Below are 17,500 nucleotides of genomic sequence, written 5' to 3'. Positions count from 1 at the left end.
GGGAGAAAGAGGGAAAGGGTGAAGGGGAAGAGTGATGGAGTAGGAAAGTTCAAGAGATGAGGAAGAGTGGAGGAAGGAAGTTAGGAGAGAGAGAGAGAGGGCTAGGAAGAGGAAAAAGTAAATAGAGGGAGAGAGGAAGTAAAGGGGACGTGAAAGACATGAAGAGAGAGAGAGAGAGGGAGGGGGGAAGGGAGGGAGAATGGAGAGAGAGAGAGGGAAGGGGTGGTGAAGGAAAGAGAGAGAGAGAGATCAAAGTAGAAGGAAAGAGAGAGAAGGAGAGCAAGTGAGTGAGTGTGTGAGTAATTAAGTGAGATAGTGAGCTGGCTTTAACCATGGCTGTCTCTTCGCCGGCCAAGTAAGAGGAAAAAGAGAGAAAGTAAGCAAGTAAGCGAGTGTGAGTACGTAAGCGAGTGAGTAATTGAGAGAGAGTGAGCCAGCTTTATCCATAGCTGTCTCTCCACAGGTCAAAGTAGAGGGAGAAAAAGAGAGAGAGAGAGTGAGGAAATAAGTGAGTGTATGAGTGAGAGAGTGAGCTAGTTTTAACCGTGGCTCTCTCTGCAGGTGATCCCCATAGAGAATAGTGAACTTCTCAGCAAGATCCACCAAACGTACCGAGTGCAATACATCCAGGACGTTGTGTTGCCGACGCCGGCCGTCTTTGAGGAGAATATGCTGTCCACGCTGTCATCCTTCATCTTCTTCAACAAGGTGGAGATCGTGTCGCTTATACAGGTGAGATTGCTGCGTTTATAGCCATTTTTAACACTGACAGGTTTAGATCCTGTTGTGGTGTCCATCTCAACAGTTACTTCAACAAACAAGGGATGAGGCTATGGCACACCTAATGTCTGACTTGGCTCGTATCTCTGACTGGGGTAAAAATAATCTTGTTGTTTTTAATGCATCAAAGACTCAGTTTTTACACCTATCAACCCGACAAAATCTTCCACAGGTATACCCACTAATGTTTAATAATATTCAGCTTAATCCTGCATCATCCTTGAACATGCTTGGGGTTTCATTTACTCGGGACTTATCTTGGAAAGATCATATTACATCTCTTGTAAAATCTGCTTCCAAGAGATTGGGTGTGCTAAGCCGACTCCGTACCTTCTTTACCCCTGCACAGTTGTTGACTCTATACAGGGGTTTTATCCGCCCCTGTGTAGAGTACAACTCTCATGTGTGGGGAGGCTCCCCACATACAGCTCTTCTCGATAGGGTGGAGTCAAAGGCTTTTCGTCTCATTAACTCTCCTCCTCTTACTGACTCCCTTCAACCTGTGTCTCTTTGCCGCACTGTTGCATCTTTATCTCTTTTCTATCACTACTTCAATGGTCACTGCTCCTCTTACTGGCTCCCTTCAACCTCTGTCTCTTCGCCGCACTGTTGCATCTTTATCTCTTTTTCTATCGCTACTTCAATGGTCACTGCTGCTCTTACTGGCTCCCTTCAACCTCTGTCTCTTTGCCGCACTGTTGCATCTTTATCTCTTTTTCTATCACTACTTCAATGGTCACTGCTGCTCTTACTGGCTCCCTTCAACCTCTGTCTCTTCGCCGCACTGTTGCATCTTTATCTCTTTTCTGTCGCTACTTCAATGGTCACTGCTCCTCTTACTGGCTCCCTTCAACCTCTGTCTCTTTGCCGCACTGTTGCATCTTTATCTCTTTTCTATCGCTACTTCAGTGGTCACTGCTGCTCTTACTGGCTCCCTTCAACCTCTGTCTCTTTGCCGCACTGTTGCATCTTTATCTCTTTTCTATCGCTACTTCAATGGTCACTGCTCCTCTGAACTGTCTGCTTGCATCCCTCCACCTCTATGACGGGCGCGTAGCACCCGTCTAGCAACAAACTCTCATCTCTTTTCAGTCCAACTCTCTAATGCAAGAGTTAACCGTTACTCCCAGTCCTTCATTTATGCAACAGGTCAACTCTGGAACTGTCTCCCTTTGTCTGTATTTCCTACTTTAACCGTTACTCCCAGTCCTTCATTTATGCAACAGGTCAACTCTGGAACTGTCTCCCTCTGTCTGTATTTCCTACTTTAACCGTTACTCCCAGTCCTTCATTTATGCAACAGGTCAACTCTGGAACTGTCTCCCTCTGTCTGTATTTCCTACTTTAACCGTTACTCCCAGTCCTTCATTTATGCAACAGGTCAACTCTGGAACTGTCTCCCTCTGTCTGTATTTCCTACTTCCTATGATCTCCAGTCTTTCAAACGCAGTGTGTCCAGGCATCTTGAATTTGGCTGTTGTTTTTTTTTGTTTTTGTTTTTTTAAGTAACTTTTGTGGCCTCCTGGCCTTTGGTTCCTTCTTCCTAGCATTAAAAAAAAAAAAAAATAGTAGTAATGGTGGTAGTAGTAGTAGTAGTAGTAGTATACTTAACCAGGTAGAAGACCCTCCCAATCATATCAGTGCCACCACATGCAGGCCACCACCTCCACCACCACCTACCACAGTAACGACCTTTGACGAGCCAAGTCCCTCGTTACAGGAAGACGAACGGTTCCTGAGCGAGTTGTTCCAGCAGTTAGGGGGCGACGAGGATGTGCCGACAGATAAACGCAGAGACCTGGTGTTGTTCCTGAAGGAGTTCTGTACCTTCTCACAGACACTGCAGCCCACCAGCAGGGAGGCATTCTTTAAGGTGAGGGAGAGAGAGAGAGAGACAGAAGAGAGAGAGAGACACACACACACACACACACACACACACACACACACACACACACAGAAGAGAGAGTGACAGACAGACAGAGACAGACGGAAGAAAGAGAGAGAGACAGACAGAAGAGAGAGTGACAGACAGACAGAGACAGGCGGAAGAAAGAGAGAGAGAGAGAGAGCAATACCACTTGGGAAGCTTGTTAAGTTTTACTATACCCATTATTATTATTATTATTATTATTATTCACTCTCATCTTAAATGTCAGGACCAACTGCCTAGCCCCGGGTTCCTACACTCCTCATGGGGCAACGTAGGATTGGATGATGGATGGATTATTATTATTATTATTATTATCATCATCATCATTACAGTACTATGGTTTATTATGTACTGTATGTTCATCTCTTGTAATGTCTGTGTGTATGTATGTCTGTGTAATCTTCCATCCTTCCTTCCTTCCATCCTTCCTTCCTTCCTTCCATCCTTCCTTCCTTCCTTCCATCCTTCCTTCCATCCTTCCTTCCCTCCTTCCTTCCTTCATTCCCTCCTTCCTTCGTTCCTTCTTTTCTTCCTTCCTTCCATTCTTTCTGTGTGTGTGTGTGTGCAACAATCAGTAATCAGTCTCCCCGCACACACTACCATCATTGTGTGTGCCTGTGTGCGTGTAGGTAGTGTGCATGTGCGTATGTGTGCGTATCTATGTAATGTGTGTGTGTGTGTGTGTGTGTGTGTGTGTGTGTGTGTGTGTGCAACAATCAGTAATGTCGCCCCACACACACTACCATCATTGTGTGTGCCTGTGTGCGTGTGGGTAGTGTGCATGTGCGTGTGTGTGCGTATCCATTTAACAACCACTAACCACCCTCTCCCCCACAGACGCTGTCCTCGTTAGGGGTGCTGGGTGCCCTGGAAACGACCCTTGGCCTTGACGATGCTGTAATTAAGGCCGCATCCATAGACATCCTGAGTTACATCGTTGAATTCTCTCCATCGATGGTCAGGGAGTATATGATGCAGCAACAACACAAGACTGAGGAGGTGAGGGAGAGAGGGAGGGAGAAGGGGAGAGAGGGAGAGAGAAGGGGGGAGAGGGAAAGAGGGAGGGAGGGAGGGAGAAAGACTGTTAACTTCTCCCCATCGATGGTTTGGGAGTATATGATGCAGCAACAACACAAGACTGAGGAGGTGAGGGAGAGGGAGAGAGGGAAGGGGGAGAGGGAGGGAGGGAGAAAGAGGGAGAGAGAAGGGGGAGAGGGAGAGAGAAGGGGGGAGAGGGAAAGAGGGAGGGAGGGAGGGAGAAAGACTGTTAACTTCTCCCCATCTATGGTTTGGGAGTACATGATGCAGCAACAACACAAGACTGAGGAGGTGAGGGAGAGGGAGGGAAGGGGGAGAGAGAGAGAGAAGGGGGAGAGGGAAAGAGGGAGGGAGGGAGAGAGAGGAGGGAAGAAATGAAGAAAAGGAAAAGAGAAAGGAATGAAGGGGAAAGAAAAAGAAAAGGAGAGAGAGGGAGGGAGGGAGAAACACTGTTAACTTCTCCCCATCGATGGTTGGGAGGAGGTGAGGGAGAGAGAGAGAGAAAGGGAGAGAGAGAGAGAGCGAGAGAGACAGAGAAACAGATTAATAGAGTCGGATTGAGGGAGAGAGAGAGATGAACATAGAGACAGATTGATAGAGTTAGAGAGAGAGAGAGAGAGACATTGATAGAGTCAGGAGAGAGAGACTAAAGCTATCTCACTCTCTCACTTCCAGGAACAGTACCTACTCAGTGTCTTCATAAAACAGATGATAATGGAGAAAGATAGATAGGTAGGAAGGTTGATAGATAGATAGATAGACTGAAGGAGAGTGAGAGAGAGAATAATAAAGACAGAATGAGAGTTAGAGAGAGAGAATAATAAAGACAGAATGAGAGTTAGAGAGAGAGAATAATAGACAGAATGAGAGTTAGAGAGAGGAGAGAGAGAATAATAGACAGAATGAGAGTTAGAGAGAGAGAGAGAGAGAATAATAGACAGAATGAGAGTTAGAGAGAGAGAGAATAATTGACAGAATGAGAGTTAGAGAGAGAGAGAGAGAATAATAGACAGAATGAGAGTTAGAGAGAGAGAGAGAATAATAGACAGAATGAGAGTTAGAGAGAGAGAATAATAGACAGAATGAGAGTTAGAGAGAGAGAGAGAATAATAAAGACAGAATGAGAGTTAGAGAGAGAGAATAATAGACAGAATGAGAGTTAGAGAGAGAGAGAATAATAGACAATGAGAGTTAGAGAGAGAGAGAGAATAATAGACAGAATGAGAGTTAGAGAGAGAGAGAGAGAATAATAAAGACAGAATGAGAGTTAGAGAGAGAGAGAGAGAGAATAATAGACAGAATGAGAGTTAGAGAGAGAGAGAGAGAGAATAATAGACAGAATGAGAGTTAGAGAGAGAGAGAGAGAGAATAATAGACAGAATGAGAGTTAGAGAGAGAGAGAATAATAGACAGAATGAGAGTTAGAGAGAGAGAGAGAATAATAGACAATGAGAGTTAGAGAGAGAGAGAGAATAATAGACAGAATGAGAGTTAGAGAGAGAGAGAGAGAGAGAATAATAGACAATGAGAGAGAGAGAGAGAGAATAATAGACAGAATGAGAGTTAGAGAGAGAGAGAATAATAAAGACAGAATGAGAGTTAGAGAGAGAGAGAATAATAGACAGAATGAGAGTTAGAGAGAGAGAGAGAATAATAAAGACAGAATGAGAGTTAGAGAGAGAGAGAGAGAGAGAATAATAAAGACAGAATGAGAGTTAGAGAGAGAGAGAATAATAAAGACAGAATGAGAGTTAGAGAGAGAGAGAGAGAATAATAGACAGAATGAGAGTTAGAGAGAGAGAGAGAATAATTGACAGAATGAGAGTTAGAGAGAGAGAGAATAATTGACAGAATGAGAGTTAGAGAGAGAGAGAATAATTGACAGAATGAGAGTTAGAGAGAGAGAGAGAATAATAGACAGAATGAGAGTTAGAGAGAGAGAGAATAATTGACAGAATGAGAGTTAGAGAGAGAGAGAGAATAATTGACAATGAGAGTTAGAGAGAGAGAGAGAATAATTGACAGAATGAGAGTTAGAGAGAGAGAGAGAGAATAATAGACAGAATGAGAGTTAGAGAGAGAGAGAGAGAATAATAGACAGAATGAGAGTTAGAGAGAGAGAGAGAATAATTGACAGAATGAGAGTTAGAGAGAGAGAGAGAGAGAGAGAGAATAATTGACAGAATGAGAGTTAGAGAGAGAGAGAATAATAGACTATGAGAGAGAGAGAGAATAATTGACAATGAGAGTTAGAGAGAGAGAGAGAGAGAATAATAGACAGAATGAGAGTTAGAGAGAGAGAATAATAAAGACAGAATGAGAGTTAGAGAGAGAGAGAGAATAATAGACAGAATGAGAGTTAGAGAGAGAGAGAGAGAATAATAGACAGAATGAGAGTTAGAGAGAGAGAGAGAGAGAGAATAATAGACAGAATGAGAGTTAGAGAGAGAGAGAGAATAATAGACAGAATGAGAGTTAGAGAGAGAGAGAATAATAGACAGAATGAGAGTTAGAGAGAGAGAGAATAATAGACTATGAGAGAGAGAGAGAGAGAATAATTGACAATGAGAGTTAGAGAGAGAGAGAGAGAGAGAATAATACACAGAATGAGAGTTAGAGAGAGAGAGAATAATAAAGACAGAATGAGAGTTAGAGAGAGAGAGAGAGAATAATAGACAGAATGAGAGTTAGAGAGAGAGAGAGAGAATAATAAAGACACAATGAGAGTTAGAGAGAGAATAATAGACAGAATGAGAGTTAGAGAGAGAGAGAGAATAATAGACAGAATGAGAGTTAGAGAGAGAGAGAGAGAATAATAAAGACACAATGAGAGTTAGAGAGAGAGAGAATAATAAAGACAGAATGAGAGTTAGAGAGAGAGAGAGAATAATAGACAGAATGAGAGTTAGAGAGAGAGAATAATAGACAGAATGAGAGTTAGAGAGAGAGAGAATAATAGACAGAATGAGAGAGAGAGAGAGAGAGAATAATAGACAGAATGAGAGTTAGAGAGAGAGAATAATAGACAGAATGAGAGTTAGAGAGAGAGAGAATAATAGACAGAATGAGAGTTAGAGAGAGAGAATAATAGACAGAATGAGAGTTAGAGAGAGAGAAAGAGAATAATAAAGACAAAATGAGAGTTAGAGAGAGAGAGAGACTAAAGCTACCTCACTCTCTCACTCACAGGAGCAGTACCTAGCCAGCATAATCGTGTAACAGATATTAGCAGATAAAACTAAGAGAGAGAGACAGATTGGTAGAGTTAGAGAGAGAGGGAGACTAAAGCTATCTCTTTCTCACTCACAGGAACAGTACCTACTCAACATCATCATAGAGCAAATGGTGGTGGACTCCGATCCTGAGATGGGCGGGGCGGTCCAGCTAATGGGAATCCTACGAATCCTGATTGACCCAGAAAACATGATGGCGACTGTCACGAAGAGCGAGCGTGCGGACTTCCTGGCGTTCCTGTATAAACACTCCATGCACTACCTTGTGGGTGAGTGAGGGAGGGAGGGAGGGAGGGAGGAAGGAAGGAACAGAGGGAGGGGAGGATGGTGATGATGGTTAGTAAGAGTGAGCGTGCGGACTTCCTGGCGTTCCTGTATAAACACTCCATGCACTACCTTGTGGGTGAGTGAGGGAGGGAGGGAGGGAGGGAGGAAAGAAGGAGAGGGAGGGAGGGAGAGAGAGAGAGATGCCATAATCCAGTAAGGGGTGGCCATTTGACTTTTGAGTTATTTGTTTTACGGGGAGGGGCACTAACCCTCCACCAACCCACTTGTTGACACGTAGGCAGCACGTATGGTTTGGTTATATGGTTACCACCCAGCGTTGTAAATGGTTTCTTGGCTTACAGGAAACCATTTGGCTTGTCACTCAATGTAAAGCCACCTGTAAAGGAAAGAAAAGCAATAAGAAGTGACAGGAAAGATGGGAGAAATAGGAAGAGAGGAGGACAGGCACAGAAAAAGAATGATAAAGGCTAAGGAAGAAGTAGGCAGCACTACATCAAGTGAGTGGATGATGGTGAGAAATAGGAAGAGAGGAGGACAGGCACAGAAAAAGAATGATAAAGGCTAAGGAAGAAGTAGGCAGCACTACATCAAGTGAGTGGATGATGGTGAGAAATAGGAAGAGAGGAGGACAGGCACAGAAAAAGAATGATAAAGGTGAAGGAAGAAGTAGGCAGCACTACATCAAGTGAGTGGATGATTCCCTTATGTATTTTCTCCGTCTTTTCAGCACCGCTCCTATCGAACACGGTCGGGGAGGAGGTGGGGCGGGAAGATTACTCGTCGGCGCAGCTCTTAGCACTTATCCTTGAGCTACTCGCCTTTTGTGTCGAGCACCATACCTACCACATCAAGAATTACATTGTACAGCACGACCTGTTGAAGAGGATATTAGTGCTGATGAAGTCGAAGCACACGTTTCTGGTGCTAAGTACGTGTGTGTGTGTGTGTGTGTGTGTGTGTGTGTGTTTGTCTGTCAGTCTATTCTTTTCTTCCTTCCAGCCAGACCCACTACTACTACTACTACTACTACTACTACTAAATAATAATAATAATACTTAATGAATTTTAGTCCCAAATTAATGTTAAGTATACAAATAAATTCCCATATATCCATCTATATATCTATCTACATCCATCTATCTATCTATCTATGTATATATATCTCTCTCTCTATCTTTCTAAAATCCCTGTATCTATCTATTGATCTATCTATCTGTCCATCCATCTCTCTCTCTCTCTCTCTCTCTCTCTCTCTCTCTCTCTCTTTCTGTCCCTGTGTCTATCAATCTGTCTATCTAACCGGCTGTCTCTCCATCCATCTATCTATCTATCTTTCTATCCCTGTCTATCTATCTAACCATCTCTCTCTCTCTTCTCTATCTATCTATCTATCTAACCGGCTGTCTCCCCCTGTTCGTAGGTGCGCTGAGATTTAAGCGTAAGATTATATCCATCTATCTATATCTATCTATCTATCTATCTAACCGGCTGTCTCTCCCTGTTCATAGGTGCACTGAGATTTATGCGTAAGATCATATCCATCTATCTATCTATCCGGCTGTCTCCCCCTGTTCGTAGGTGCGCTAAGATTTATGCGTAAGATCATATCCATCTATCTATATCTATCTATCTAACCAGCTGTCTCTCCCTGTTCGTAGGTGCGCTGAGATTTATGCGTAAGATCATATCCATCTATCTATCTATCTATCTAACCGGCTGTCTCCCCCTGTTCGTAGGTGCGCTAAGATTTATGCGTAAGATCATATCCATCTATCTATATCTATCTATCTAACCAGCTGTCTCTCCCTGTTCGTAGGTGCGCTGAGATTTATGCGTAAGATCATATCCATCTATCTATCTAACCGGCTGTCTCTCCCTGTTCGTAGGTGCGCTAAGATTTATGCGTAAGATCATCGGGCTACGAGACGACCTGTACAATCGTCACATCGTCAATTCCAACCTGTTCGCGCCGGTCGTTGACGCCTTCGTACGCAACAATGGCCGCTACAACCTCCTAGACTCGGCCATCATTGAGATGTTCGAGTACATTAAGGTGGTGAGTACGCATCGTCATCACTATCATCATCATCACTGTCATCACCATCATCATCATCATCACTATCATCATCACCATCATTATCATCATCATTATCACTATGACTTATTACCATCATCATCACTACCATCATCATCATCATCACTATCACCATCATCATCATCATCACTATAATCATCATCACTGTCATTATTATCATCACTATCATCATCATCATCACTGTCATTATTATCATCACTATCATCATCATCATCATCACCATCATCACTGTGACTGTTATTGCCATCATCATCATCATCACCATCATCACTGTCATCACCATTATCATCATCATCATCACTGTCATCATCATCATCATCACTATCATCATCACCATCATCATCATCATCACTGTCGTCGTCATCATTATCATCATCATCATCATCATCACCACCATCATTACCATCATCATCATCATCACCATCATCATCACCATCATCATCACCATCATCATCATCATCACCATCATCATCATCATCATCATCATCACTGTCGTCATCATCATTATCGTCATCATCATCATCACCACCATCATCACCACCATCATCATCATCATCATCATCACTGTCATCACCATTATCATCATCATCATCACTGTCATCACCATTATCATCATCATCATCACTGTCATCACCATTATCATCATCATCATCACTGTCATCACCATTATCATCATCATCATCATCACTGTCATCATCATTATCGTCATCATCATCGTCATCATCATCACCACCATCATCACCACCATCATCATCACCATCATCATCATCATCATCACTGTCGTCATCATCATTATCGTCATCATCATCATCATCATCATCATCATCATCATCATCACCATCATCATCATCACCACCATCATCATCATCACCATCATCATCATCATCATCATCATCATCATACTGTCGTCATCATCATTATCGTCATCATCATCGTCATCATCATCACCACCATCATCACCACCATCATCATCATCATCATCATCATCATCATCACCATCATCATCATCATCATCACTGTCGTCATCATCATTATCGTCATCATCATCATCATCATCATCATCACTGTCATCATCATCATCACTGTCATCACCATCACCATCATCACTGTCATCATCATCATCATCATCACCATCATCATCATCATCATCACCATGACCACCATCATCACTATTATCATCATCATCATCATTATCATCACTGTTATCACCATCACCATCATCATATCAAAAGACTAACAAGGAGAGTGTATGTGAGTGAGGAGGAGGGGGAGGCCAAGGATGAGATGGAGGGATGGAGTGGAGAGGTATATGAGAGAGGGGGGTGTGAGCTGGGAGCAGGGCAGTGAGATGGCAGGGGACAGGGTGACGTGGAGGTGATTTGTTTGTGGCCACCCTGTATAAGGGGGATGGGACCAGTTTGCCTAGTCTCAGCCTCCTATACTCCTCATGGGGCAACGTAGGATTGGATGATGGATGGATTATTATTATTATTATTATTATTATTATTATTATTATTACTACCACTACTACTACTACTACTGCTACTACTACTACTACTACTACTACTACTACTATCCCCACACCACAGGAGGACATCAAATCGCTATGGGTCAGTGTAGTGGAGAAGTTCGGGGAGGTGTTGGCGCGCGTGGATTACGTTCAGACCTTCCACGCGCTGCGGCTCCGATATCAACAACACCAAGACCGGCTAAAGGACCGGGACCGATCCTCCACACTGGACAGGTGAGTGTGGTGGTGGTGAGGAGGAGGGAGGTTGTGGTGGTGGTGAGGAGGAAGAGGATTGGTGATGATGATGATGAGGAGGAGGATGGTTGTGGTGGTGGTGGTGATGATGATGATGATGATGATGAGGAGGAGGAGGAGGAGGAGGAGAAGGAAGAGGAGGAGGAGGATTGTGATGATGATGATGAGGAGGAGGAGGGTGATAATAATAATAATAATAATAATAATAACGCCAGCTCCCATTTTCTCTCCAGCATGGGGGGTGTGGTGCGTGGGGGTACGGGGGGCGGAGGGAGATATCGGAGAGACGTGAGAGACCTGGAGGAGGAGGAGGAGATGTGGTTCAACAATGAGGAGGAGGAGTTGGAGGAGACGGAGGGAACTTCTCCTCCACTCTCCATCCTCCCTCCAACATCGAGAGAGTCCGCACCTCCACCCTTCATCTGTGCTACCATGCCACAGATCGGTAACTCTCCTTTTTTCTCTCTCCTCTCTTTTCTCTCTCTCTCTCTCTCTCTCTCTCTCTCTCTGTTAATCTATTGTTACAACTCAGCATTCAAGATGGAGAGATGGCAATTTTAGGCCAAGTTAGAGTAAAAAGAGTATAGCACTTCTTTGTGACTAGCATCATATTCTAGTGTTAATCTATTGTTACAACTCAGCATTCAAGATGGAGAGATGGCAATTTTAGGCCAAGTTAGAGTAAAAAGAGTATAGCACTTCTTTGTGACTAGCATCATATTCTAGTGTTAATCTATTGTTACAACTCAGCATTCAAGATGGAGAGATGGCAATTTTAGGCCAAGTTAGAGTAAAAAGAGTATAGCACTTCTTTGTGACTAGCATCGTAATTTTAGGCCAAGTTAGAGTAAAAAGAATATAGCACTTCTTTGTGACTAGCATCGTAATTTTAGGCCAAGTTAGAGTAAAAAGAGTGTAGCACTTCTTTGTGACTAGCATCGTAATTTTAGGCCAAGTTAGAGTAAAAAGAATATAGCACTTCTTTGTGACTAGCATCGTAATTTTAGGCCAAGTTAGAGTAAAAAGAGTATAGCACTTCTTCATGACTAGCATAATTTTTAGGCCAAGTTAGAGTAAAAAGAGTATAGCACTTCTTCGTGACTAGCATCATAATTTCACTCCTCTAGGGTCAGATAAAGGAGAGAAAGAAGGCAATCCGCTGACGGTGAATCCGCTGGGTGGCAGTGTGGGCGGGGCGACGGGTGGGGGTGGAGGCGGAGGGGGTTTGACGGGCGGAGGGAAAAATACCTCCACCCCTCCCTCCTCCCCGCCCCCCGCCCCCCACTTCAACAATAACAAACCAGAGAATAACAACACACAGACGTCACCTGCGGCTGTTGTGGGCGTGCAGGACAAGGCACAGCCCAGGAAGAAGGTGAGAGAGAGGGAGAGGGAGAGAGAGAGAGAGAGAGAGAATGTACAGGAAGTGAGAGAAAATATTTATAGAGAGAGAGGGAGAGAGAATATACAGTAAGTGAGAGAGAAAATATTTATAGAGAGAGAGAGAGAGAATATACAGTGAGAGAGAGGGAGAGAGAGAGAGAATATACAGTAAGTGAGAGAGAAAATATTTATAGAGAGAGAGAGAGAATAAACAGTGAGTGAGAGAGAAAATATTTATAGAGAGAGAGAGAATATACAGTGAGTGAGAAAGAGAAAATATTTATAGAGAGAGAGAATATACAGTGAGTGAGAAAGAGAAAATATTTATAGAGAGAGAGAGAATATACAGTGAGTGAGAAAGAGAAAATATTTATAGAGAGAGAGAATATACAGGAAGTGAGAGAGAAAATATTTAGAGAGAGAGAGAGAGAGAGAGAGAGAGAATATACAGGAAGTGAGAGAGAAAATATTTAGAGAGAGGGAGAGAGAGAGAATATACAGGAAGTGAGAGAGAAAATATTTAGAGAGAGAGGGAGAGAGAGAGAGAGAGAAAATATTTAGAGAGAGAGAGAGAGAATATACAGTGAGAGAGAGAGAAAATATTTATAGAGAGAGAGAGAGAATATATACAGTAAGTGAGAGAGAGAGAGAAAATATTTATAGAGAGAGAGGGAGAGAGAGAATATACAGTAAGAGAGAAAATATTTAGATAGAGAGAGAGAGAGAGAGAAATATACAGGGAGAGAAAATATTTAGAGAGAGAGAGAATGTAGTATATACAGAAAGAGAATGTATGTGTGTGTGAGAGAGAGAGAGAGATTATACAGTATATAAGTGAGAGAAAGAATTTAGAGAGAGAGAGAGAAAGAATTTAGAGAGAGAGAGAGTATATACACACCATACTTAGAAAAATACAGTGTCGTATGAGAGAGGGGGGTGTGAGTTGGGAGCAGGGCAGAGAAATGGCAGGGGACAGGGCGACATGGAGGTGATTTGTTTGTGGCCACCCTGTACGGGATTGAGGCGTCTGGCAATAGATAGATAGATTAACAGGAAGATCATTTATTCATTTGTAACATATATCAGTTTTAGAACAGTATATTTAACAATCAGGGCAGGGGAATGAAATGATTGTACCGGATAATTATTTTTCAACGCCACATAAACCACCGAGTGAGGGATGTGGCTAGCATGAGGTCTGGCCGGCCAAGAGTGAAGGATTGGATACAGGTCACTCAGAGCGGCCAGGCCTGTTGAATGACGATTATTATTCTGTATAGCTAGAAGTGTCAATTTTTTGTGAAATGGATTGCAGATAAATCTCTATCTATCTATCTATAGCCCGACGCCCTAATCCCGCAAAGGGTGACCGCAGACAAAATGCCTCCAAGTCGCTCTGTCACCCACCATTTGACTGCCCTCCCCCCAACTCACTCCCCCTCCCTCATATAAATACTCTGCAATATTTTATAATCAGCACTGAAATGTTCGTATGTCTGTGAGTAAATGAACATTGAATAAATACGTGAATTATACAGTGTGGTAATTCCTTTTTTTTAGATTTTTTTTCATTCATTAGGAAGATCATTCATTAATTTATATCATAACCCAGTTTCAAAATAATAGTTATAATAATGACACCACACGAATTGCTGGGTGAGGAGTGTGAGGTGTGGCCTGGCGAGAGACTGTCTCTCAGTAGTAATAGTAGTAGCAGTAGTAGTAGTTGTTGCCTAGGCAGTCTGGCTGAATGACCCTGAGTCCCTTAGGAAGGCCACGGCCGAGACCGGGCTTTCCCACAGAGCTGTCAAAGAGTGTATGTTGTGTTGTTGGCGTAGGTGATTGTGTGCAATGCCGTCTTGCATAATGTGCTTAATAGTATGGGGTGCTGTGTTGCAGATTGTGTGCAATGCAGTCTTGCATAATGTGCTTAATAGTATGGGGTGCTGTGTTGCAGATTGTGTGCAATGCAGTCTTGCATAATGTGCTTAATAGTATGGGGTGCTGTGTTGCAGATTGTTTGCAGTGCAGTCTCACGTAATGTGCTTAATAGTATGGGGTGCTGTGTTGCAGATTGTGTGCAATGCAGTCTTGCATAATGTGCTTAATAGTATGGGGTGCTGTGTTGCAGATTGTGTGCAATGCAGTCTTGCATAATGTGCTTAATAGTATGGGCTGCTATGTTGCAGATTGTGTGCAATGCAGTCTTGCATAATGTGCTTAATAGTATGGGGTGCTGTGTTGCAGATTGTGTGCAGTGCAGTCTCGCGTAATGTGCTTAATAGTATGGGGTGCTGTGTTGCATCCTGGACAGGCATCAGCGACAGAGTCATCCAGCCTCTTCTGGTAGCTTAAGAGGGCTGGATGGTGCCCAATTCTCAGCCTGGCCAGGTGGACCCTGTCCTCACGAGGGAGATAGGATTCAGAAGGGTGGATGTCAGGAGGCCGTGCATGCAGGGAGATAGGATTCAGAAGGGTGGATGTCAGGAGGCTGTGCATGCAGGGAGATAGGATTCAGAAGGGTGGATGTCAGGAGGCCGTGGATGCAGGGAGGTAGGATTCAGAAGGGTGGATGTCAGGAGGCCGTGCATGCAGGGAGGTAGGATTCAGAAGGGTGGATGTCAGGAGGCCTTGCATGCAGCGAGATAGGATTCAGAAGGGTGGATGTCAGGAGGCCGTGCATGCAGGGAGATAGGATTCAGAAGGGTGGATGTCAGGAGGCCGTGCATGCAGGGAGATAGGATTCAGAAGGGTGGATGTCAGGAGGCCGTGCATGCAGGGAGGTAGGATTCAGAAGGGTGGATGTCAGGAGGCCGTGCATGCAGGGAGGTAGGATTCAGAAGGGTGGATGTCAGGAGGCCGTGCATCCTGGGAGGTAGGATTCAGAAGGGTGGATGTCAGGAGGCTGTGCATGCAGAGAGATAGGATTCAGAAGGGTAGATGTCAGGAGGCCGTGCATGCAGCTGTGTGTTGTCTTTAAGTGACTGAATGGAGCGGCCAGTGATCTGAGTGTGGATATGCTTCTGGAAGCTGGTCTGAGGTGGGTGGGGGGGGAATTTGACAGTATTTGTGTATGGTATCGTGTGCTGGGTGTTGTTTTGATGTTCCTTGGTGTGGGTGGATGTGCTGCCATGTACTATAGTGGATGGTGTGTGTGGATGTGCTGCCATGTAGTGTAGTGGATGATGTTCCTTGGTGTGGGTGGATGTGCTGCCATGTACTGCAGTGGATGATGTTCCTTGGTGTGTGTGGATGTGCTGCCATGTACTGTAGTGGATGGTGTGTATGGATGTGCTGCCATGTACTGTAGTGGATGGTGTGGGTGGATGTGCTGCCATGTACTGTAGTGGATGGTGTGGGTGGATGTGCTGCCATGTACTGTAGTGGATGGTGTGGGTTTGTGGAGGCTGCAGCAAGGAACTGGGTGCCTCTCATATCCCAGGCTCAAGTACCTGGGCGTGGCTTCGGTCGGTCGGGCAAGTACCACCGTCACTCAGTACTTGGATGTGGTAGGCCGCAGGTGGTGGTGAAGGGGTGTGAGAGGGTTAATAAGTAGTTTAAATTGGCATAAAATTGTACAATACAGTTATAGTCTATTTTTATTATAAACAACTCGCTAAACATGATATTACTGTGCCTGTCCTCCTCTCTTCCTTTTTCCATCATCCACTCACTTGATGTAGTGCTGCCTACTTCTTCCTTAGCCTTTATCATTCTTTTTCTGTGCCTGTCCTCCTCTCTTCCTATTTCTCACCATCATCCACTCACTTGATGTAGTGCTGCCTACTTCTTCCTTAGCCTTTATCATTCTTTTTCTGTGCCTGTCCTCCTCTCTTCCTATTTCTCACCATCATCCACTCACTTGATGTAGTGCTGCCTACTTCTTCCTTAGCCTTTATCATTCTTTTTCTGTGCCTGTCCTCCTCTCTTCCTATTTCTCACCATCATCCACTCACTTGATGTAGTGCTGCCTACTTCTTCCTTAGCCTTTATCATTCTTTTTCTGTGCCTGTCCTCCTCTCTTCCTATTTCTCACCATCATCCACTCACTTGATGTAGTGCTGCCTACTTCTTCCTTAGCCTTTATCATTCTTTTTCTGTGCCTGTCCTCCTCTCTTCCTATTTCTCACCATCATCCACTCACTTGATGTAGTGCTGCCTACTTCTTCCTTAGCCTTTATCATTCTTTTTCTGTGCCTGTCCTCCTCTCTTCCTATTTCTCACCATCATCCACTCACTTGATGTAGTGCTGCCTACTTCTTCCTTAGCCTTTATCATTCTTTTTCTGTGCCTGTCCTCCTCTCTTCCTATTTCTCACCATCATCCACTCACTTGATGTAGTGCTGCCTACTTCTTCCTTAGCCTTTATCATTCTTTTTCTGTGCCTGTCCTCCTCTCTTCCTATTTCTCACCATCATCCACTCACTTGATGTAGTGCTGCCTACTTCTTCCTTAGCCTTTATCATTCTTTTTCTGTGCCTGTCCTCCTCTCTTCCTATTTCTCACCATCATCCACTCACTTGATGTAGTGCTGCCTACTTCTTCCTTAGCCTTTATCATTCTTTTTCTGTGCCTGTCCTCCTCTCTTCCTATTTCTCACCATCATCCACTCACTTGATGTAGTGCTGCCTACTTCTTCCTTAGCCTTTATCATTCTTTTTCTGTGCCTGTCCTCCTCTCTTCCTATTTCTCACCATCATCCACTCACTTGATGTAGTGCTGCCTACTTCTTCCTTAGCCTTTATCATTCTTTTTCTGTGCCTGTCCTCCTCTCTTCCTATTTCTCCCATCTTTCCTGTCACTTCTTATTGCTTTTCTTTCCTTTACAGGTGGCTTTACATTGAGTGACAAGCCAAATGGTTTCCTGTAAGCCAAGAAACCATTTACAACGCTGGGTGGTAACCATATAACCAAACCATACGTGCTGCCTACGTGTCAACAAGTGGGTTGGTGGAGGGTTAGTGCCCCTCCCCGTAAAACAACTAACT

General features: G+C 43.8%; 1 protein-coding gene across 1 annotated transcript in view; it reads left to right on the top strand.

Moving 5' to 3' along the window:
* Positions 1-17,500, top strand: part of flfl (serine/threonine-protein phosphatase 4 regulatory subunit 3 flfl) — a 31,264-nt gene that overhangs the window by 4,073 nt on the left and 9,691 nt on the right. Inside the window, exons 5-13 of the mRNA XM_080280762.1 lie at positions 562-732; positions 2,501-2,653; positions 3,548-3,709; positions 7,058-7,250; positions 7,997-8,197; positions 9,156-9,325; positions 10,954-11,108; positions 11,363-11,574; positions 12,257-12,504. Of these exons, the coding sequence (XP_080136888.1) occupies positions 562-732; positions 2,501-2,653; positions 3,548-3,709; positions 7,058-7,250; positions 7,997-8,197; positions 9,156-9,325; positions 10,954-11,108; positions 11,363-11,574; positions 12,257-12,504 (1,665 nt within the window). The remainder of the gene's footprint in view (positions 1-561; positions 733-2,500; positions 2,654-3,547; positions 3,710-7,057; positions 7,251-7,996; positions 8,198-9,155; positions 9,326-10,953; positions 11,109-11,362; positions 11,575-12,256; positions 12,505-17,500) is intronic.

The sequence above is a fragment of the Coenobita brevimanus genome, chromosome 10, assembly GCF_032717465.1.
Source record: "Coenobita brevimanus isolate Jiangsu-jjx chromosome 10, ASM3271746v2, whole genome shotgun sequence".
NCBI lineage: Eukaryota > Metazoa > Arthropoda > Malacostraca > Decapoda > Coenobitidae > Coenobita > Coenobita brevimanus.
This window is presented reverse-complemented; position numbering and strand designations above follow the sequence as displayed.